Below are 24,386 nucleotides of genomic sequence, written 5' to 3'. Positions count from 1 at the left end.
ACTTTCTATAATGCTTTTGCACCTATTAAAACTCTAGGATTGGCCGGGCGCGGTGGCTCATGCCTGTAATTCCAGCACTTTGGGAGGCCGAGGCGGGTGGATCACAAGGTCAGGAGATCGAGACCATCCTGGCTAATGCGGTGAAACCCCCGTCTCTACTAAAAATACAAAGAATTAGCCGGGTGAGGTGGCGGGCGCCTGTAGTCCCAGCTACGCAGGAGGCTGAGGCACGAGAATGGCATGAACCCTGGGGCCTGCAGTGAGCCGAGATCACACCACTGCACTCCAGCCTGGGTGAAAGAGCGAGACTCCTTCTCAAAAAAAAAAAAAAAAAAAACAAAACTCTAGGATTTGGCGTCATCCTTTATTGTGGTTAAAAAAAAAAAAACCCACACAAGATTAAATTTACCGGCTGGGTACGGTGGCTCATGCCTGTAATCCCAGCACTGTGGGAGGCCGAGGCAGACGGATCACGAGGTCAAGAGATCGAGACCATCCTGGCCAACATGGTGAGACCCAGTCTCTACGAAAAATACAAAACTTAGCTGGGTGTGGTGGCGTGTGCCTATAGTCCTAGCTACTTGGGCGGCTGAGGCAGGAGACCTACTTGAACCTGGGAGGCGGAGGTTGCAGTGAGCTGAGATCGTGCCACTGTACTCCAGCCTGCTGACAGAGCTAGGCTCCATCTCAAAAAAAAAAAAAAAATAGATTAAATTTACCATCTATTTTTAAGTATATATTTTGTTGTTGTTGTTTTTTTTTTTTGAGACAGAGTCTTGCTCTGTTGCCCAGGTTGGAGTGCAGTGGCGCAATCTCCGCTCACTGCAAGCTCCGCCTCCCGGTTTCATGCCATTCTCCTGCCTCAGCCTCCCAAGTAGCTGGGACTACAGGTGCCTGCCACCATGCTTGGTTAATTTTTTGTATTTTTAGTAGAGACGGGGTTTTACCATGTTAGCCAGGATGGTCTTGATCTCCTGACCTCGTGATCTGCCCGCTTTGGCCTCCCAAAGTGCTGGGATTACAGGCGTGAGCCACCATGCCCGGCCATTAAGTATATATTTTAGTAGTGTTAAGCATATTTACACTGTTGTGCAACAATCTCTGGAACTTTTTCACCTTGCAAAACTAAAACTCTAAACTTATTAAACACTAATTCTTCCCTCTACCCTCTCTGCCCAGTCCTTGGCAATCACCTTTCTACTTTTTGTTTCTATGATTTTGACTACTTTAGATACTTCATATGAGTGGAATCACATAGTATTTGTCCTTTTGTAATTGGCTTATTTCACTTAGCATAATGTCTTCCAGGTTCATCCATATTGTAGCATGTGACAAGACTGCCTTTTACTTAAGCCTGCATGATATTCATTGTATGTATATTCCACAGTTTTTTTTATCCATTCATCTGCCAATGAACATTTGGGCTGCTTCCAGCTTTTGGCTATTGTGAATAACACTGCTATGAACATAGGTGTGCAAATATCTCTTTGAGTTCCTGCTGTGAATTATTTTGGATATATATACTCAGAAGTGGAGTTGCTGGACCATATGGTAATTCTATTTTTAATTTTTTAAGAAACCTTTATACTGCTTTCCATTGTAAAGTGTACAATTTTACATTCTCACCAACAACACACAAGGGTTCCAATTTCTCTGCATCCTCGCCAACAGTTGTTACGTCCTGTTCTTTTGATAGTAGCCATCGTAACGGATGTGACATAGTATCTCTACAAGCCCAACATTTAACATTTTCAATTTAATTATATGATTACATATTGGACTGTGTCACTAGACAATCCTAGAGTTTCTTCTTCAGTGGCACGGGGTCCTGGCATATAACAAACATTTGTCAAATTTATGAATGAATGAAAATGGGACAGAGAATGGATTAACAAGATTTAACACAAAGTATTACGGTATAGTGTGATTAAGGGCATTTCGTTGTTTTTTGGTCAAGTTCGGTTGAGGCTTCTGCTAAGCTTGGATAAGTAGATTTACTGTTATTGTCCTTCTAAAGATGATCCTTGATTTTCAAAAAGCACAGAGAGCAATAATTCTTGATATTTAGACTACAAATTAGTGGCAATAAACAAGATTAATTTATCAGAGACATAGTAGAAATCTCTGGTGCACATCAATATTTTTGAACAGAAAGCACAACAGGAACTTGATTCAAATTCCATCCCATCAAACCGATTTCAAAGGAATTGTCAAATAAGTACACCTTCTGCCAAGCAAGCAGGAAGTAGAAAATTATCCAATAAAAGAGAAAAAAGCCAGAGGATAAAAGCTTAGTGTAGCCTGTATAAACCTGTCTACTCATTTAAAGGGATGTTATCCTGAAAAGTAAAGTTTTAAGGTAAATAAATGAAAATGCCTGTTTACATAGTTGATAGTAAGGGAGTTTTTTCATACAAACATGTGTACAGTTTCCAAAAGACTTTTAAGTGTAAGTCCCTCTGAATGAGGTGAACATTGTCATGTATCAAGAGTGCTAGGCACTGAGCATTATAAAAAATTTATATGTCATCAACAGCAAGCATTTATTGAGTGCTAGTTAATAGCATACTCTTAACTCATGAAAGTCATTAAGTGCAGCTACTTTCCTCATTTTCAAAATACCCTTGCCATTTTAAAACCAGAATACTGTGCTAGAATATATGGCTACTCTTCTGACCTTTGCTTCATGTTATGAATAGGATCAAGAAACTTGATTTTCTTTGTATTTAGAATTACACTTAAGATTTTGAGGCATGAGGTTAGCTAGAAGTTCCAATTAGACGGACTAAGAAATCAACTTTAACATGATAATGGCAACAACCCCACACCCATTTCATCCCCAACATTGCTTCTAAACACTTGGCAAAATAATCGAGTGGCTTTAGTCATTTTCCCAAACATGTGGTCTAACAGTTATTCCTAAACATAGGGTTAACTTGTTTGGGGATCTAGACATCACAAGGCAAATTGGGAAACCTCTCAGAAAATCAGAAAAGCACTTGTGCATCCCAAATTTCTACTAAGCACTTTTTAAATTTTATTGTGGATTTTAAATGCTTACAGAAAGAATCCATAATATCTATGCACACATACCATACCTATTTCCAATGTTTTAATCCCTCTTTTAAAGTATTATTAAATGAATCATACAGTGTACAGAATGACTGTATCCTGTTTAAATAATAAAAATGAATAACTATATATATATACTATCCAGCTTAATAAAACATTACCGGTACACTTGAATACCTTCATGACACATAACAATGACCAAGACCATATCTACTCTGTAACATACAAAAAGTTCTTTTCAAATACTTCATCTTATGTAATGGGAAATTTTTTAGTCTAATGCCTTAAGCATTACCCCTACCTCATAGCTATTATCTCCTTTCAATGGTTGCTTGTACCTCTCAAAATTCTTAAGTAGCTCATGGAATATCAAAGGTAGATAAACTTAAATCTGAATTCACTCTACCAATTCTTGTCAGTCTTTTTTCAGATACATAATTGATGGTTCAAATCAAGATGCCTTCCTTTAGCTTAGTCATCACACACACACTCATACACATTCAATCTCTGAAAAGAAAAATATGATTGTCAGTTGAAAGAAATTAGAAGAATTCCTTTAGATGGCAATTAGACAATGTATATTGAAGTTTAACATGTACATATTTTTGATTTAACAATTTTGCTATTAGGAAATTACTAGGTTAATTTTTACACTTATGTGGAATGATATATGGGAAAGAATGTTCATAGCCAATTCTGAATTATCTGGAGTACCCCACAGCGCTAAATTACCCACAACCTGCTATATAACACAATTACCCAATGTCTGTTATAAAACACAATATATATGCCTAAATTTTTTTATAACTTTGACAATAAAATTAGGTCTTATTCTGAAGTCAGTTATATCACTATAGTCATACTGAATACTTCTATTATAAACCTTCACTTCTTCATTATGCCATCAAATAAATCATTATGCCATTTTCAGTTCTTTTCCATAGAGTATTAAAACTCCCCGGCTAGGCACGGCGGCTCACACTTGTAATCCAAGCACTTTGGGAGGCCGAGGCAGGCGGATCACTTGAGGTCAGGAGTTCAAGACCAGCCTAGCCAACATGGTGAAACCCCATCTCTACTAAAAATACAAAAATTAGGCGTGCTGGTATGTGCCCGTAATCCCAGCTACTTGGGAGTCTGAGGCAGGAGAATTGCTTGAACACAGGAGGCGGAGGTTGCAGCGAGCTGAGATTATGCCACTGCACTCTGGCCTGGGCAAAGAAATGAGACTCCGTCTCAAAACAAAACAAAACAAAACAAAACAAAACAAAACAACTCCCCAATTAGAGACTCACAAAATTTTCCTTCTCCCATAGTTATCTACTTTTGTCAAATTTAACCTCCAAAATCACAAATTACATCAGTCATGCTCCTAAAAATATGATAGATCCCCACTGCCTAAGAAGAAAGCCTCAAGTTCTGGCATTCAAAAATCGTCCTCCTTCTGACCTGGAGCCTTTCTTCCTTCCTTTAACCACATCCCTCTAGGTAGTAATATTCTAGCCTAGCCAGTCTAACCAACCATTCTCCAATCACAGTGGACAATTTCTTACCTCTTGTCATTACCCACACCAATTACCCTGAGTAGAATGCCCTTTCTATTTATGTTTATTTATCTGAAGTCTATTCATTCTTCATAGCCTAACACAAATGCTACCCCTTCTCTGTGATATCATTCTACACTAAAAATTAATTGCTCATCTTGTACATTCTCAAAATACTGTCACTCTCCATAGCATTTATTTCATCCTGCCATATATTAGAGAACAGGGGTCCCCAACCCCCACCTCCAGCCCCATACCAGTCCCATGGCCTATTAGGAAGCAGGTGGCACAGAAGGAGGTGAGTGGTAGGCAAGTGAACGTTACCACCTGAGCTCTGCCTCCTGTCAGATCAATGTTGGCATTAGATTCTCATAGGAATGAGAACCCTATTATGAACTGCACATGTGAGGGATTGAGGCTGCATGCTTCTTATGAGAATCTAATGCCTGATGATCTAAGTGGAACAGTTTCTTGCTAAAACCATCCCCCCACCACCCCATCCTTGGAAAAACTGTCTTCCATGAAACCAGTCCCTGGTGCCAAAAAGGATGAGGATTGCTGTTACAGATTGTTCTGTACATGTTAATCAGAGTCAACTTTCCAGTTACTTCTATATCTTCCTCGGGCATGGTGTTTTATACATAGCAGGTATTTAATAAGTATTTGTAAACATGTACTTCTAATGGCTAACTTTTTTCATATATTTCTCAGATCTATAAATCTTTATAAAACTATTTTGGATTCTTAAATAAAATAAATGAACTTCTTGGAATACATGATCATTTAAAACTCAATAGATTTTTCAGAGGGTTGAAACAGGGTAGTCCATTGTCTTTATTTGACCTATCCCCACCCAAATAAAAAAACAAACAAAAAAATTTAACAGTTACCTTTTCAACATCTGAGAGAGAAGTTAGTGACTGATTTTGAAGAACCTCTGGTGCAGTGAATGCTCGAAGATCCTGATTGGAAATATTTTCATCTGTAAATGACACACTACCAGATGGCAGCAACAGCAGAGACCATGGAGAAATGATGAAGCCAAGGGCAGCAGGATCAGCTAGGCTTACTGGTTTGTAATTGGACCAAAATAAAAAAATAAAAAGAGAAGAAAATTGCTTAAAATTATAATCACAGGAAACAGCAATCACTTCAATGGATAATCCTGCCTATTTGTATAGATGTTAATAAGTAGTTAACATATACCAAATCAACATGCTACAAAAAGATTGGGTTTCATATAAATACAACAGGTAGCATTATTAACAACAATGCCTTGATTTGGCTTAATCTTTCAAAATCTGGATGGTAGATCCTAGAAACTAGAAATAGAGCCCTTTCATTGTTGTTCTTAAAAATTAAACTTGGTTCAAATGTTTTATCACCGTGATATATACATATGGATAAGGATTAGTAGCTCTTTAATGTTTTTTGAATTATGCATTCCTTTAAGAAACTGGTGAAAGGTGTGGTTTCTCTCTCAAGGACATTGCCCATAAATATAAAGCTCTGTATAAATTCTGAAGTTTTATGGATCTACTTATAACCCATTTATAGATCCCAAGTTAAGATTCCAATTTAGACTATAGTGTTCTGAAATGGATAGAAATCAATTCCTTTGAAAATTCCTATTAGGCATTCACAAGGTTTCTAACTACAATGAAATGTCTTAAGTCAAAGTATATATTTTGCTTGAATTTAGATTTTATCTTATTTACATTTGTTCATTATTTCACTAGCATTTCAGGCAGCTTGTTTTGCACTACCAAATGTGATCAACGAGGTCCCTTAACTTTTTGTTTTAATGCTTGGCTGTATAGATGCCTAAGAGCTCATACCTAAGAGTATTAACACAAATACATTCCCTAGACACCAGTAGGCCTCCACCTAAAAGTAAAGCTGTACATTAGGCTCAACAAAACAGACTGATTAGAATAAACTTTATTTTGTCCTTCATATCAAAAGTAAGTTAATACAGGTTTTAAGAAAACTGCTAGGTGAACTTGATTATAGACTCAAGATAATAGCTATAGAAAAATCACAAAAGGCCTATGACTGAAATTCCATTATTCAATCTGAATAAGTTACACTGATATCACTCTGTCAAATGATAAGACATTGACAGAAGTTCATGGAAAAGTTTATCATACAGTATCTATACTTTCTTGAAAACAATCAGAACTGAATTTTTTTTTTTTATCAGGACTGAATCATTCTGACTTTTTAACTTCTACCTATCATCTACATGATCAGAATACGACTTATGATTAACAAGTAAACTACTAAAAGTCATTCCTCCTTTGAAGGTTACAAATGTGCATTTTTATGAATCTGAGATATGTCTTTAATAATGGTGTCAAAGAAGAAAAATGTGTTTGAATGCATTTTTTAATCAGTCAGCACATCTTAGGTTGCACTGAAGTGGTATTATAGACCAATGGTCCTCAAAGCCTTAACCAATCATACATCAGACTTCTGAAACTTGGCTCACAATTGTTATTGCCGAATACATTTCAATGAATCATCACAGCTCATAATCTTAGGTATATGTTGTCGTATTTTACAGTCACTATACAAGTTTTCTGTTAAAAGCCGCCTCTTAGTTATTTCATACACAGACAACACACGATCTAGCTGGAAAAGAACTGACAAAGCAAAACAATATTTCCCTTGCAAAAAGATACCATTCAAAACCATGAGATTTCATGTCACAGATACTATAAAACAATCTAAAATCAATTTCTGTCAAATTATCAACTAAGGGGAACAAACACTAGGAGACCAATTAGGAAGACAATGCACTAATAATCTGGTGTGAGATGATGATGGCCAATAAGCACAGTGGTGGCAATAGAGGTGGTGAGAACCTGCTGGTAACTGAAGATATTTTAGAGGCAGTGACAACAGAATTTCCTGACAGATTGGATGTGGAGTGACAGAAAAAGAGGACTCTGGATGACATCGAAGTTTTGATCTGAGTAATTGAAAGGACAGAGTGCCATCAACAGAGATTGTTTAAAATAGTGCAGGCTGCTGAGGTGGGGGTTAGGAGGTGGTGGCAGGAATTAGAACTTTGGGACCTATTACATTTAAGATATCTGTTATATGTTCAAATGGGGACGTCAATTAGGCAATTTGATCTGAAATGTGGGATAAAGATCACAATTGCAGATATATTTTGGGAGTTGCTGGCCTACTAGATGGTATTTAAAGCCATGTGACTTGATGAGGTCACCAAAAAAAAAAAAAAAAAAGAATTAAGATAGAAAAGAAATGAAGACCAAGGACTGAGCCCTGGAGTACTCAAACACGAAGACTGCGCCTTCTCGGGTTTTTTTTTTTTTTTTTCCCAGATTCTTCCTCTTCTCTTGGGGACTGATGCATGTATGGTGCTGTAACATCCCTCTAACACTTCTTTCACTCACTACTGCCAATCTCCATCCCACAATTTTAATTAATTCTACTTACTAGACTTTCTGTCCAGTTCTCCAGTACCTAAGTCCCGAATCTAAGTTAGGAAGCTGGGATTCTAACTGTCATGGCTAATTCCAGATTGTTTTTCTTTTGGAGGCAAAATTATGATTTTGGGTGTAACTGTTACCATTTCAAATTTATAAATGATTGCGGATCACAGCTAACACAGAGGCCTGAATGCCACCTAGAAGCCTAAATGCTATGCCCTGTCCCTGTCCTGTCACTGTGGATTCTGGTATCCACCCAGACCAGAAAAGGCTTGCTACATTCTTCTTCTTCATCCCTGGCTACAGACTGACCCTCTCCCCTCCTTAGCATGGTAGCACCAATCAGAACTGCTGAAGGTGAAAGCAATTCATAATTCCTTATCACTCTAAAATGTAGAGATTTATTCACTTACCAGCACAACCAAGGTCAGTAAACTGATTATTTCTCTGTTAAGAACTATATATCTCTCTCCTTTTTTATTAAGTTGTATTTTGTTTTTAACGGACATATAATCATACTTATTTATAGGGTACAGTGTAATGTTTTGGTACATATGTACAATGTGTAATGATGAAACTATATATTTCAACTTTTATACAATATGTTGTTTGCTTTTATTGAACATTTAAAGTATATCTTTATTTTAGGCACTATATATATATATATATATATATATATATATATATATTAACATCTTCTTCCCAACATTACAGGTCATTTGCTAATAGAGTCTAAAGTATTATTGGGGAGATAATACGTACATAAATACAAGATAGAAAGTATTAGGTATCTAAGAAAGAAAAAGAGTTTGGAGGATAGCAAAATTACTTCAACTACAATAAAGAATTAATTTCTTTTTTTATATGTGGCCCTTTAATAGGTAAGACTTGACCATGGCTAAGGTTAGGATTCTAAAAAGAAGAAACAGCCAAAGCAAAGGCATGTGGGTCAGGAAGTCACTAAGTTTGTACAAGGAACAGCAAGAATTTTGGGCAGAGAAATGGTGAAGAGCAGTGAGAAGCAGAATTACCAAGGAAGATCATACTTTTGCTTGTTAAAAAAATACACACAGGCTGGGCGCAGTGGCTCATGCCTATAATCCCAGCACTTTGGGAGGCTGAGGTGGGCGGATCACCTGAGGTCAGGGGTTCAAGACCAGGCTGGCCAACATAGAGAAAACCTGTCTCTACTAAAAAAAAAAAAAAAAATTAGCTGGGCATGGTGGTACTCCAGGTACTCGGGAGGCTGAGGCAGGAGAATCACTTGAACCTGGGAGGCAGAGGTTGCAGTGAGCCGAGATCACACCACTGCACTCCAGCCTGGATGACAGAGTGAGACTCTGTCTCAAGAAAAAAAAAAAGAAAGAAAACAAAAATGAGAAATTACACAAATATTTTCAAATGTGATTTTTTAAATGGCTTGTAATAAAGTTAAAGTAACAGTGACAACAAACTACATTGCTGTCAAATTCCCTAAACACACACATGACATTTAAGTACTGGATTCTTGAGAAAACATAGTCAAACCACAGAAAATATTTTTAAATAATTTTAAAGGGTTATGCAAACCTGCAAGTGAGGGAATTTAGAGTTGTGGCTAGAATCAGTCTTTAATTCACTCATCTTGTCTAACTAAAAGGAAGAAATTTAAAGCAAATATATTTAAAATCTTTCAAAAAATGCTAACAAAAGAATATTTAAAAATGAGATTCTAGAAGCTTATAATTCCATGTACTGTGTTTTAATTGTGTGTTGACTGCATTCAAGAATGCTTTTATGAAAGAGTAAATCTGATATGAATTGATTCCAGTAGTCTAATGATTATATTTATAGATTTTACCAACATTCCACAGAAAAGTTGCTTAAACAGAATTTCAAGCAGCTAGAGGCAAGGTTAAGGATAAGCAGAAATCTGATATGCAAAGAAACACCTTAGAGCTTCTTTCCAATGTTCTTTTAAACTAAGATCATTTTATGTTCATCCATTTTCTTCCCTGAGGGTTCTTGCCATTTCCTCTAGATCGTCCCCTATTTTTCATCATCCACATATACTATTAAAAATTAGGGAAATAATCTTAACTAGGCAACAAACATAGTAAGGAAACACTAATCAAAAGTATCAGGAAACCATTTTGAGACTTAGAACAACAATGACATGATTTTGATCTGAAAAATCCCTTTGCCTATTCAGGCACAAGAAATTGTAGTCTTCCTATTTTATACGTTCTATTAGGGTGTCTGGCAAAAATGTATGCAGAGGCCACTGTTCCAAACTCTGAAGGATTTGACAAAGTCCCTCTATAATATGGAATTCTCTCAAAAATTCAGTTCATATGTTTATAATAATATATACATTGTTAAATCAATAATCTGGTATAACAATGCACAAACAGAAAATAAATGGTTTAGAATAGTTCCCCTACATTTTAACATTTTCTTGATAGTTTTGTGATAAATTAAAGTTCACTGGAAATTGTAGTATATGCTAGAAGTTGATTACAAAATAAAGCTGTATTAATTCCTCAAAAGTTTTGTTACCACTTTAAAAAAAAAACTTGTTTCTCTAATACCATATAGGATAGAACAGCAATCCCTTATTGAAAATAAAATTGTATAAATGATTGAAATTGATATCTACAATAATGTAAATTGATAATCACAGTCTCTTTAAAGACATTTTACATGTAAGTTTCCTTGGTATAGATAATCATGCAACATCATTTACTAAACTCCTATGAGCCTCTGGTTCTTGAGAATTTATATTCTGGTGGTAGTTGGTCAGACCTTGCTAATCACCCAAATCCCTAAACTCACCTAGAAGATTTGGAAAGATACTGATATAGGAGTTAAAAAGGAATTATTTAGGCAGATAGTGAGAGTAAGGAAGTCCTCGGTAAGGTTTTCCTTTAATGAAAAACAGTACCCAAATCATTTTCTTTTCTAACATAGAGCAGCCTGTACAACTGAGCTGCAGACAGACAAGCAAGCTGGAAGCTTGCACAGGTGAATACTGGCAGCTGTGCCAATAGGAAAAGGTTACCTGGGACTAGGCATGTTCAAAATGGCGGCTCCATCTTCCCTTCTCTTTGCCAGCCACCTGTACGGCAAGTAGCAGACAACATGGTGCCGGCCAAGTGGAAAGTCCATTTGCATAATAAGATTAGGGCGGGGTGGCCAGCCTTCACCACGTACTATGTAAACATCACACCTGGTCCAGCCAATCTGTGGGCCCTATGTAAATCAGATATCGCCTCCTCAAGCCTGCCTACAAAATTTGGTACACTCCCATTCTGGGCTTAAATTCCAATTTGGGAGTCTCTTTTCCTTCTCTCTCTCTAGAAAAAAAAAAAAGTTTTTGTAACCCTGTTTTCACATATTTCTCCTAGAATAAAAGTGGTTTAAGGATACAAATTATAATTTCCCTAAAGATCAGGTACAATGCCATTATAATTAATTGAAATATTTGCAAAAATTAATTCGTTTCCCATTTTAAATCTATACTACAGGTCCGCAACCTTTTTAAGTTGCTCTCCTGAAGAGAGAGAGAGAGAAGAGAGAGCTGTTCTTTCTCTTTCCTTTACCTATTAAAACCTCTGCTCCTAAATTCACTCCTTATGTGTGTCCCCATCCTTAATCTTGGTGCGAGTCTACGAACCTCGGGTATTTACCCCAGACAATGACGCTGCTTCAATATCAGAGAAACTGTCAGCTTCATTTCATTCTTTTTATAGTAGCTGACTTCAGTAATTTAGTATGTAGTCTCATTTTACTGAGAGACAGTATAGTGTAAGCCAGAATCCCTCGGTTCAAATCCCAAGTTTGATATTTACGGTTTATACAGTGATCTTCAGTGAGTTATTTAGCCCCTCTGTGCCTGCATTTCCTTATTTATAAAAATCATTGTTACATCATAGATAAGGCTGCTGTGAGGATTAATGAAAAAAACCAAAACCAAAACCAAAGACTTCGAACGGTTCCCGGCATACAGCAGTAAGTGCCATATAAAAGTGGTGACTATCATTATCTAATAAACCTTTTCTCAGAGATACCAGATGTAGACTATACATCTAAGAAAAGTCACTCCTTGAATTTGTCCTCAATCACCTACTTAGCATTTTCCCCCCACAGAAGACAAAGAGCATATCATCCATGACAAGTACTGTAGTTCCAGAATAAAAGATCTAATTCTCAAACTGTTCTATTCTAGATCTTTGGGAAATTTTTTGGCATCCTTTACGTAGAAAAAAATGTTAGAAATACAAATGATTTAAGGTACAGAGTATCCCAAAATATCAATTTTTTTAAATTAATTTCTTGGGGAATATCCTTTTTGTAAGTAGTCTATTTATTACATATTACATGATATTCCTAGTTAGCATAGATCCTCAACTTAGAACAATTGCTTTAAGATTTGACGATCAAACCCAATTACTTATTTACTTATTCATTGGTTACTCAATTACTTATTGAGTAACTACATTTGTCAAACTGGTGTTTTACTATACATAGTCATTAACTTTAGGTAAAACATGACTTATTAAATGAAGACATTTATTTGAATCCACATGATCAGTACAGTATCAGCATACAGTTTTAGAAATTTTTATTTGTAATACAAGTTGCAATAGTCTAATAACATGAAATCATGCAAATATGTTACTCCAAACTGGTCTGTTTTATGAATAGGAGATAAAAGATATTTTTATTTCTTAATGATGACATTAGCCACACAAACACACACATTTTCTCTCTTTTTAAAATGACTAAACACATGCAAGCTGCTTGCCCAAACCACAACCACTGGAATGCTGGTATGGCTACTGATTAATTAGGCTTCCAGTAGTTGTGTTTTGTTATGTACTTCCAGAACTATGCTACTTGGCAACAAAACACTAATGAAACAAGTGATATACAGACAATCTATATTAGTAAAACCAAATTGGTTATTATTAAAAGTAACAAGGCTTAAGTGATTGGACAATGTGGATAGAGGGAAGCAGGTCTCTTGCTTTCTTCTTTAGCAAGCGTGCTTGGCCACCTGATTCAAGCAGCATGAAAGAAATAGTGGCAGTTCCTTTCATTCCTCCTTCCTTATCATATGCTGAGGAGTTGCTCACTTTATTCCTTTGAAATACTACATTCTTCCTCTTTGATTTGCCTTTCACTTCCACCTTTTCCACCAACTGCTTTATGCTTACCATCAATAAAAACTATATCTCCCAAAATTACATGCCAAAATACTGAAAAAAGTTTTTGTAACTCTGTTTTCATATATTTCTTCTACAATAAAAGTGGTTTAAGGATACAAATTATAATTTCTCTAAAGATCAGGTACAATGCCATTATAATTATCTAATTGAAATATTTGCAAGAAAAAGAATTTGTTTCCCATATAAAATCTATACTACAGGTCTACAACCTTTTAAAGTTGCCTTTCTGCCCTGCTTGAGAATAACTTACTAATTTAGACTTTGCTGACCACACACACACAAAAATTTTGGAGTTCCACTATTAAGAAAAGCAAAGTTTTCTTTCAACTTTCAGATACCAGAAACTCTATATTCACCCAGAGAATACTCTTGATCTTTATTCTCCAGTCTCTTTTAGTTACATTTTCAAGTATGATTTAAGTTAAGAGTCAGCTTGGCTTATTTGAATACTGAAACAAACTTATTTACAATGTCTGACTTTGGGAGTTTAAGGTAATTAAGAAACTACGCAGGCTTTCCGTTTCCTGATCCACTGAGGACTTTGGTGTGAATTCTGGAGACAGAGTACAGGAATCTACACAGTATTTTTAAAAAGTTTCCTGGAGATTCCAATATGTGTACCAACCTACCCTACACACAAATAAAAACCACTGCTCTCATTAGGGACATTAAAATGGTATCACTAATTAAGTTGCTTCTTGACCTTGTACTTGCTCCAATTATATGTCAATTAACTGGTATTAAGTATATATGATGAAGTATATATGACTTTATATCCTTTCCTGATGCTTTTTGTTTGTTTGTTTTGCAGCTTACAAAGCTGTAAGTAAGGCATTTTACAGGCGATACAGCAAGCCTAAAAGTGTTACAAGTAACTATTTTATCCAAATTATAATTACATCATTTTATTAGAAAGGCAGAATAACTATCAGTAATTTCCAACTACAAATGAGACCTAAATAGCTCTTTTCTATTTATAATATGGAAGCTGATTAAAGAGCACCAATTTGAGACTGCCACTGAGATTTAGAAATAAATTGCCTTATCCACCGATGGGGTTCAGAACATGCTGCCCCAAATTATGGCACCTTGGTATTTGAGAAAACCACGGAAGCAGGAAGGTCACTCTCTGACCTTCTCCCACCCTTTTCCTCTGAAATAGGTCATAAGACCTTCATTCAAGAGGTGCCCTTTGTATAGCTGGAGGAAAGAAACATCCTCATCTCTGAAGACACAGGGACGAAAAGAAGAATCTGATCAAAAAGGCCTTGCTAAGTTTCCCCCAGTTTATTACCATTAGATCACACTTTGTTATCCAATTATACTCTCAACCTCATCCACTTCTCCATCAAACAGCGCAAAACCCCCCATGGGTTTAATTGTTCCTTTGGGTTTTCAATTCCAAAGGCTCTTGTGTTACATAAAACTTATATACCATAAATTTGTATGCTTTTCTCTTGTTAATCTGTCTTTTATTATAGGGGCCTCAGCCATGAACCTAGCAATGGGTAAGAAAGAGATATTTCTTTTCCCCTACACCACTTAATTAAACATTAACTTCATTTGGCTTTTTCTATCTCATTCCCAAAATAAAGCGAACTATGAATGAATTTCCTAAGCATTTTGTTTCTTCTGTAACATTTTCTATATTTATTTATTTATTTTTAAGAGTTGGGGTCTCACTGTTACCCAGGCTGGAGAGCAGTGGTGCAATCATAGCTGGCTGCATCCTCAAACTTCTGGGCTCAAGCAATTCTCCTGCTTCTGCTTCCAAGTATCTGTAGTAAGTGCCTGTAATCCAACACTTTCTATAAACCAAAATCCATAATGTATGAGGTGAGCACCTTTAATCTGTCACCCTGTCTGATATACAAATGCATTATTAGGCATACAACCAGTACCTCAAGGTCATGGAATTAATATCAATTTTTTATTTCCCTGAAGAGTATCCAAACTTTGAGAGCAAAACTACTCTATGTATGTGTAATATTTTGGCTGCAGACTTCTAAAAGACAGTTTGCTTAAAAGTGGTTTCTTTTTAAAAATATAACAGCCAGGCACGGTGGCTCACACCTGTAATCCCAGCACTTTGAGAGGCCGAGGCAGGTGGATCACGAGGTCAAGAGATGGAGACCATCCTGGCCAGCGTGGCAAAATCCCATCTTTACTAAAATTACAAAAATTAGCTGGGCGTGGTGGTGCGTGCTTACAGTCCCAGCTACTTAGGAGGCTGAGGCAGGAGAATCTCTTGAACTCGGGAGGCGGAGGTTACAGTGAGCCAAGATTGCACCACCACACGCCAGCCTGGTGACAGAGTGAGACTCTGTCTCAAATAAATAAATAAGAAATAAATAAGAAATAAAAATATAACAATCATATCTTATTTGACCATCCTATTAAAGCAGCTATAAAAATGTTAACCATGAATGGTAAATTCTATTTAAAAACTTGATCTTATTGTTAGCTTAACAATTTTGTCAAAGCAATTTTGGAATGATGCGCTAAGCCTTTTAAAATGCTAGCATTTCTGTTGCCACCTAGCAATTTCATTAAGCCTCTGTAGATTTTACAGCTGCCACATTACATTTTGCCAGGCAAAATAAACTACAACGAGATAATTAACAGTAAAAAAAGTTTTACAGTAAAGGACTTTTATAAAGCAGCAGGTTTTTAATTTTTTTTTTTATTTTTGCAAGTGCAGACAAAATTTCAAGTTAAAAGAGATCTTTTTTCTTCCACCTCTGCAATCTGCATAAATCTTGGGGTCAGGGGTGTAAGAAGAGCAGATACAAAATTTTAAGAATAAACTCAGTGATTTCATTTTACTTTCAAGGGCCTGAAATTTACACAAAGACAGAAACATCAATAATATCAAAGGTGGCTGGCATTGATTTCATTTTTGGAGAATTGGATGAAAAGGTCAATGAAGAATAGTGTATATTTTTAGTTTCCAGAGGAAAATACATATATCTTTCCAGAGAGGAACTGGCTTTGTCTTGTGATGACGTGGTTCCATGTAAACATGATCTGTAGGTACTCATGAAAAATATTTTTCTGATCACTAATGCCATTCTCTGCTGCTATTGACATAACTCCCTCACCCCTCTCTGCCTTGCCACTTACCTTGTAAAGACATTTTCCTTCTCAAAAAGAGAAGGAGGAAGGAAGATTATTTGAATGGTAAACTATTCGATTTTTTAAAAATAGTATACATTTCTTATAAAAATGGTAACTATGACTGATACACATCACCCCAAGAAAGTAAAATTTTAATTTGTCACTAAATGATACAAGGTGTAAAGCTCTCTTTTAATTTCTATATTGGAGAAAAGATATTGAGAAATACTTGTAAAATGTTTTCTGTAAAAGCCTTAGTCACAAAATCTGAGTGCCTCATAGAATGCTGAGTAAAAGAAGTCAGACACCCAAGAGTTCACATTGTATGATTCTATTTTTATGATGTTCAAAAACAGGCAAATATTATCTGTGTGATATGTCATAGTAGTGATTACCCTTGGTAAACAAGAATTGACTAGGAGGGAACATGAGGGAGGCTTCTAGGTGCTGAAATGCTGTGTATCTGAATCTGGGTGGTGATTGTATGAGTGCATATATTCATAAAATTAATCAGGCTGTACAATTAAGAATAATGCTGTTTGCAATATATGTTATACCTCAACAATAATAAAGTCTCTGTTAAGTATAAAAATTTAAACAATAAATATAGTGAGTAAAAGTAACATTTATCACCAAGGATAGAACTAGAGAAGATGAACTGTAGCAACTCTCCTATCTAACTGTATGGCTATTTAAATGTATAAAACTGGCTGTTTAGAACATCTGAAGTCAAAATAATTTTAAATTAAAACACAGTGTATTGACTGTGTTTGTGGGGAAGGAGGAGTTTGCTACAGGCGTGTCATATACTTATCAAATAACCTACATTATTCATATTAAGCATGTTAGATATTAAATTTAATTTTGTATTTTATAGTTTGTTTCCAGGGAACAAATGGGTAATTTCACAAAGTTCAAACACATTTAACTTAAGGACCTGTTAATTCTGGAGTTACGAATGCAGGGCAAGATGTAGCATGTCAAAGACAACTGATACACCCTCTTAATCAACAAAATTATGGCTATAGATAATAAGGAATATAATATTAAGGCACTAGTTAGAATTCAATCTTTTAAAAGCTACATACCCTGTATAAAGATTTACTTTAAAACTTTCAATCCATAAAAACTTTCTGTATTTCCTATAAAGTCTTCTTTAAAAAACAACCTCAGGAATTCAATTTGAAGTTCATGCTTTGGCTCTCTTCTTATGCATTAATTGTGTTACTTATTCTCCTCTGTTTCTACCAGATTGGAAGTTTTACACTTTCTTTTTTATTTTGTGATTATTGCTAAAAACTTTAAGGATATTTGAACTATGCAAACTCTAAGGCCAATTATTGCTATTATTCTCATAAACAGATCAACCCTTAGACTGCTTTAACTCCTATCACCGACATCAGTCTCATATACTACTGTTTTACTTATAATTTTAAATTTGAGATGATTGCTGTTGATGTTTTATACAGCTATTGATTGCTTAGATTGATATCAAGTTGACTGATTCTTTTGCTTACTGTTCCTTCTTGAACCTTTTACTTCCTTCTGGGTTATATTTCCTTCCTCCTGAAATACATAAGTACTCACAGTTTTCATATGAAAATATTTTGTTTTGACCTTAATCTTGAACCAAAGGTTAGAAAGACATCAAATTCTATCTGTACATTCCAATGCAGTGGCTATCAGGCACGTGTGGCTTTTAAGTTGTTGTTTTTTTTTCTGTTGTTGTTGTTGTTGCATTTTGAGACTTTGAGTCTTACTCTGTCACCCAGGCTGGAGTGCGGTGTCACCATCTCGGCTCACTGCAACCTCCGCCTCCCAGGTTCAAGTAATTCTCCTGCTTCAGCCTCCTGAGTAGCTGGGACTACAGGCATGCACCACCATGCCCAGCTAATTTTTGTATTTTTAGTAGAGACGGGGTTTCACCATGTTGGCCAGGCTGGTCTTGAACTCCTGACATCGGGTGATCCGTCCACCTTGGCCTCCCAAAGTGCTGGGATTACAGGTGTGAGCCACTATGCCTGGTCACTTTCAAAAATTTGAAATGTGGCTTCAGAAACTGAGGAATTGAGTTTTTAACTTATTTAAAATTTAATTTTCAGATGAAAAATCAGATATTGGAAAACTTCTAAGTATGCTTGTAACAACTTAGGTATGTAAATTACTTTTTCATCTGTATATTTTATGAAATATAAATATTTTTGATAAAATTTAGAGTCTGAATTGGCATATGCTATGAGTGTTAGATTTTGGTGACTTAGTACAAATAAAGTGTACAACATTTTATTAATATTTTTTCATACTGGTTACATATGAAAATGATATTTTTAATACATTGGATTAAATAAAATATAGAAATCAATTTCATCTATCTCTTTTCATCCTTCTAATGCAGGTCATAGAGAACATTTAATTATATATGATGTTTATGATACTTCTATTAGACAATGTTATTCTAGGTTGTTATAGTGATAATATTTTCTCTTTTTTCTTAAAATAATTATGATGTATCCTCACAGTCTTAAGATTTTATTTCTTAGTGAAATTAAGTAGTTTTAAGGATTTATTTAATTCTACCAAATTCTGACCTTATTTTTATTGTTCAATCTGCTCTTAGCTAATTCTTTTTTCTTTGTAGATAATTCAGCTTTCTTTTTCTCTCTGTTTTAAAAACCTTCTTCTCATTTATGGTGTCCTGTATTTCCAATCCCATTAATCTACGTGTAGAATTTTTTTAAAAATTTTGACGGTGTCTTAAGCGTCTAGAATTTGAAGATCTAATATTTTATCAGCTCTCAAAAATTATCAACCATTATATCTTCATTAATTGTTCTGTTTCCTATCCTCTTGGTTTTCCTTCTGGAACTCAGAGGTATGTTGGACCTTCTCATTCAATGCTTCATAAACCTGAACTCTCTCATATTTTTAGTATTAGGGTGATCTCTTCAGCACTAGTTTCTAGTTTACTAATTTTCTCTTTGAAAAGACAATAGAAGTTTTTAAAAATAACCAGGAAGAAGGAGACAGAGCAAGATGGCCAGATAGAACCCTGAGCAATAATCCCCCACCAGGAACACTAAATTGAACAACCATCCATGCAAGAAAGCATCTTCATAAGAACAAAAAGATCAGGTGAGTGATAAAAGTACCTATGTTCAAACCAGGTACTTTTTGTCGAGGAAAGAGGCATTCAAGAATGTAGGAGAGACAGTCTTGCATTGACTACACCAATCCCGGCGGTGCATTGAGGAGACAGAGTCTATGTGCATGGAGGAGAGAGTGAAGTTAGTGGGGGACTTTACAATGGAGCTCAGTGCTGCTCTGTCACAGCAGAACACAACACAGGTAGGAATTCTGTCAATGCCTATGGAGGGGGCATTCAGACCACCAGTGGGCTACAGGAGAATCCGCAACTCCAGCGAGAAGAACCCAGTTTCAGGCCAGTGGGGCTTCCCCACCAGCTGACTAAAGTGGCCTGGATCCCAGAATAAACTTGAGTGGCAGTCAGGCCACAAGGACTGCAGTCCTCAGGCGAACCCTGGTGCTGTACTAGTGTCAGAGGCAATGGACTTGGAATGCAACCCAGTGCAAAACCAACTGTGGCAGCTAAGGGAGTGCCTGTATCACCCCTCCCCAACTCCAGGCAGTGCAGCTCTTGGGGAGACACCTTCCATGTGGAGGATGGAATGGGAAGAGCACAGAGGACTTTGTCTTGCAACTTGGGCACCAGCTTAGCAGATTCCTGAAGCCCCCAGTTCCAAGTCTTTGCTCCAAGATGGTGTTTCTAGACCCATTCTGGGCCAGAAGAAAATGCGCCGTCCTGATGGAACAGATTCAGTCCCAGCAGGATTCACCACCTGTTGACTAAAGTGGTCATGGTCCTTGAATAAACAGCAGCAGGAGCTAGGCCGTAGTGGCTACCAGTATCGGTGAACCCCAGTACTGTGCTGGTCTGCAAGCCTTCAGGTGAGACTCTGTAGTGTCAGCTGTGGTGATCACAGGAAAGTCTGTGTCACCTCTCCCTCAACTCCAGGCAGCCTAGTACAGACAGGTTCCTTCTGACTGGGGAAAAGAGAGAAAAGAGAGCAAGTGGCTTTGCCTGCTACCCTAGGGAATCTTCCTTATGTTATCCAAGTTCACCAAGGCAGTGTATTTAGGGGTCTGCAAGGGCTGCAGTGAGGGCGGTTCCAAGACGGCTGAATAGGAACAGCTCCAGTCTGTAGCTCCCAGCGTGAGTGACGCAGAAGATGGGTGATTTCTGCATTTCCAACTGAGGTACCGGGATCATCTCACTGGGGCTTGTCAGACACTGGATGCAGGACAGTGGGTGCAGCCCACCGAGCGTAAGCCGAAGCAGGGCAAGGCATTGCCTTACCCAGGGAAGTGCAAGTGGTTGGGGAATTCCCCTTCCTAGCCAAGGGAAGCTGTGACAGACGGCACCTGGAAAATTGGGTCACTCCCACCCTAATACTGCACTTTTCCAACGGTCTTAGCAAACGGCACACCAAGAGATTATATCCTGCGACTGGCCTGGAGGGTCCCATGCCCACAGAGCCTCGCTCACTGCTAGCACAGCAGTCTGCAAGGCAGCAGCGAGGCTCGGGGAGGGGCGCCTGCCACTGCTGAGGCTTGAGTAGGTAGACAAAGCAGTCGGGAAGGTCGAACTGGGTGGAGCCCACCGCAGCTCAAGGAGGTCTGCCTGCCTCTGTAGACTCCACCTCTAGGAGCAGAGCATAGCCAAACAAAAGGCAGCAGAAACCTCTGCAGACTTAAATGTCCCTGTCTGACAGCTTTGAAGAGAATAGTGGTTCTCCCAGCATGGAGTTTGAGATCTGAGAATGGACAGACTGCCTCCTCAAGTGGGTCCCTGACCCCTGAGTAGCCTAACTGGGAGGTACCCTCCAGTAGGGGTAGACTGACACCTCACACGGCCAGGTACTCCTCTGAGACAAAGCTTCCAGAGGAACAATCAGGCAGCAACATCTGCTGTTCAGCAATATTTGCTGTTCTGCAGCCTCTGCTGCTGATACCCTGGCAAACAGGGTCTGGAGTGGACCTCCAGCAAATGCCAACAGACCTACAGCTGAGGGTCCTGACTGTTAGAAGGAAAGCTAACAAACAGAAAGGACATCCACACCAAAATCCCATCTGTACATCACCATCATCAAATACCAAAGATAGATAAAACCACAAAGATGGGGATAAAACAGAGCAGAAAAGCTGAAAATTTTAAAAACCAGAGTGCCTCTCCTCCTCCAAAGGAATGCAGCTCCTTGCCAGCGACGGAACAAAGCTGGATGGAGAATGACTTTGATGAGTTGAGAGAAGAAGGCTTCAGATGATCAAACTTCTCTGAGCTAAAGGAGGAAGTTGGAACTCATCGCAAAGAAGCTAAAAACCTTGAAAAAAGATTAGACGAATGGCTAACTAGAATAACCAGGGTAGAGAAGTCCTTAAATGACCTGATGGAGCTGAAAACCATGGCACGAGAACTACGTGATGCATGCACAAGCTTCAGTAGCCGATTAGATCAACTGGAAGAAAAGGTATCAGTGACTGAAGACCAAGTAAATGAAAAGAAGTGAGAAGAGAAGTTTAGAGAAAAAAGAGTAAAAAGAAATGAACAAAGCCTCCAAGAAATATGGGACTATGTGAAAATACCAAATGTACATTTGATTGGTATACCTGAAAGTGACAGGGAGAATGGAACCAAGTTGGAAAACATTCTGCAGGATATTATCCAGGAGAACTTCCCCAACCTAGCAAGGCAGGCCAAAATTCAAATTCAGGAAATACAGAGAACGCCATAAAGATACTCCTCGAGAAGAACAACTCCAAGACACATAATTGTCAGATTCACCAAAGTTGAAATGAAGGAAAAAATGTTAAGGGCAGCCAGAGAGAAAGGTTGGGTTACCCACAAAGGGAAGCCCATCAGACTAACAGCTGATCTCTCGGCAGAAACTCTACAAGCCAGAAGAGAGTGGGGGCCGATATTCAACATGCTTAAAGAAAAGAATTTTCAACCCAGAATTTAATATCCAGCCACACTAAGCTTCATAAGTGAAGGAGAAATAAAATCCTTTACAGACAAGCAAATGCTGAGAGATTTTTGCCACCACCAGACCTGCCCTACAAGAGCTCCTGAAGGAAGCACCAAACATGGAAAAGAACAACCGGTACTAGCCACTGCAAAAACATGCCAAACTGTAAAGACTATTGAGGCTAGGAAGAAACTGCATCAACTAATGAGCAAAATAACTAGCTAACATCATAATGACAGGACCAAATTCACACATAACAATATTAACCTTAAATGTAAATGGACTAAATGCTCCAATTAAAAGACACAGACTGGCAAATTGGATAAAGAGTCAAGACCCATCAGTGTGCTGTATCCAGGAGACCCACCTCACGTGCAGAGACACACATAGGCTCAAAATAAAGGGATGGAGGAAGATCTACCAAGCAAATGGAGAACAAAAAAAGGCAGGGGTTGCAATCCTAGTCTCTGATAAAACAGACTTTAAATCAACAAAGATCAAAAGAGACAAAGAAGGCCATTACATAATGGTAAAGGGATCAATTCAACAAGAAGAGCTAACTATCCTAAATATATATGCACCCAATACAGGAGCACCCAGATTCATAAAGCAAGTCCTTAGAGACCTACAAAGAGACTTAGACTCCCACACGATAATAATGGGAGACTTTACCACCCCACTGTCAACATTAGACAGATCAATGAGACAGAAAGTTAACAAGGATACCCAGGAATTGAACTCAGCTCTGCACCAAGTGGACCTAATAGACATCTACAGAACTCTCCACCCCAAATCAACAGAATATACATTCTTCTCAGCACCACGTCACACTTATTCCAAAATTGACCACATAGTTGGAAGTAAAGCTCTCCTCAGCAAATGTAAAAGAACAGAAATTGTAACAAACTGTTTCTCAGACCACAGTGCAATCAAACTAGAACTCAGGATTAAGAAACTCACTGAAAACCGCTCAACTACATGGAAACTGAACAACCTGCTCCTGAATGACTACTGGGTACATAACAAAATGAAGGCAGAAATAAAGATGTTCTTTGAAACCAATGAGAACAAAGACACAACATACCAGAATCTCTGGGACACATTTAAAGCAGTGTGTAGAGGGAAATTTATAGTACTCTCTGATGGTAGTTTGTATTTCTGTGGGATGGGTGGTGATATCCCTTTTATCATTTTTTATTGCATCTATTTGATTCTTCTCTCTTTTCTTCTTTATTAGTCTTGCTAGCAGTCTATCAATTTTGTTGATCTTTTCAAAAAACCAGCTCCTGGATTCACTGATTTTTTTGAAGGGTTTTTTGTGTGTCTATCTCCTTCAGTTCTGCTCTGGTCTTAGTTATTTCTTGCCTTCTGCTAGCTTTTGAATGTGTTTGCTCTTGCTTCTCTAGTTCTTTTAATTGTGATGTTAGGGTGTCAATTTTAGATCTTTCCTGCTTTCTCTTGTGGGCATTTAGTGCTATAAGTTTCCCTCTACACACTGCTTTAAATGTGGTAAGAGCTATCTTATAGTTTTAAGATGATCCAAAGCTAAAAATCCTGCAGTTTTGATATGTTAAACTTTACATTTTATGCATTGAAGTTTAGGTACACATCACAGCTTTAAGTTAAATATTCATATCTGCACCACAGATGTTTCTTAATAAAGCTCTGCTTTTCAATGTCTTTAGTTACTTTTCAATTTTCTAGAAATATTTATTCTGGAAAAGATTTTCTGAAGTTGTATTTCTTCTTAGTTTTTTAAAAAATAATACAAATAAAGGTTTCTCTTTTTAAATATATAAACACTGTGATCACTTCTTTTTAAGCAAATGGCCAGTTGTTGCACGCAATGTTGAATTTATGTTTGGAGTATTTTATATTATGGACTTCCGAAAACAATGGTTTGAAATTTCTGCTTTTTGAATCATGAGTTGTGAGTTG

General features: G+C 37.3%; 1 protein-coding gene across 2 annotated transcripts in view; it reads right to left on the bottom strand.

The window, feature by feature from the left end:
* Positions 1 to 24,386, bottom strand: part of PTPN13 (protein tyrosine phosphatase non-receptor type 13) — a 219,533-nt gene that overhangs the window by 139,280 nt on the left and 55,867 nt on the right. For both annotated transcript variants that reach the window (XM_012499590.2, XM_003265859.2), the window contains exon 3: positions 5,507 to 5,685. In XM_012499590.2, the coding sequence (XP_012355044.2) occupies positions 5,507 to 5,685 (179 nt within the window). The remainder of the gene's footprint in view (positions 1 to 5,506; positions 5,686 to 24,386) is intronic.

The sequence above is a fragment of the Nomascus leucogenys genome, chromosome 9 (genome assembly GCF_006542625.1).
Source record: "Nomascus leucogenys isolate Asia chromosome 9, Asia_NLE_v1, whole genome shotgun sequence".
NCBI classification, from domain to species: domain Eukaryota; kingdom Metazoa; phylum Chordata; class Mammalia; order Primates; family Hylobatidae; genus Nomascus; species Nomascus leucogenys.
This window is presented reverse-complemented; position numbering and strand designations above follow the sequence as displayed.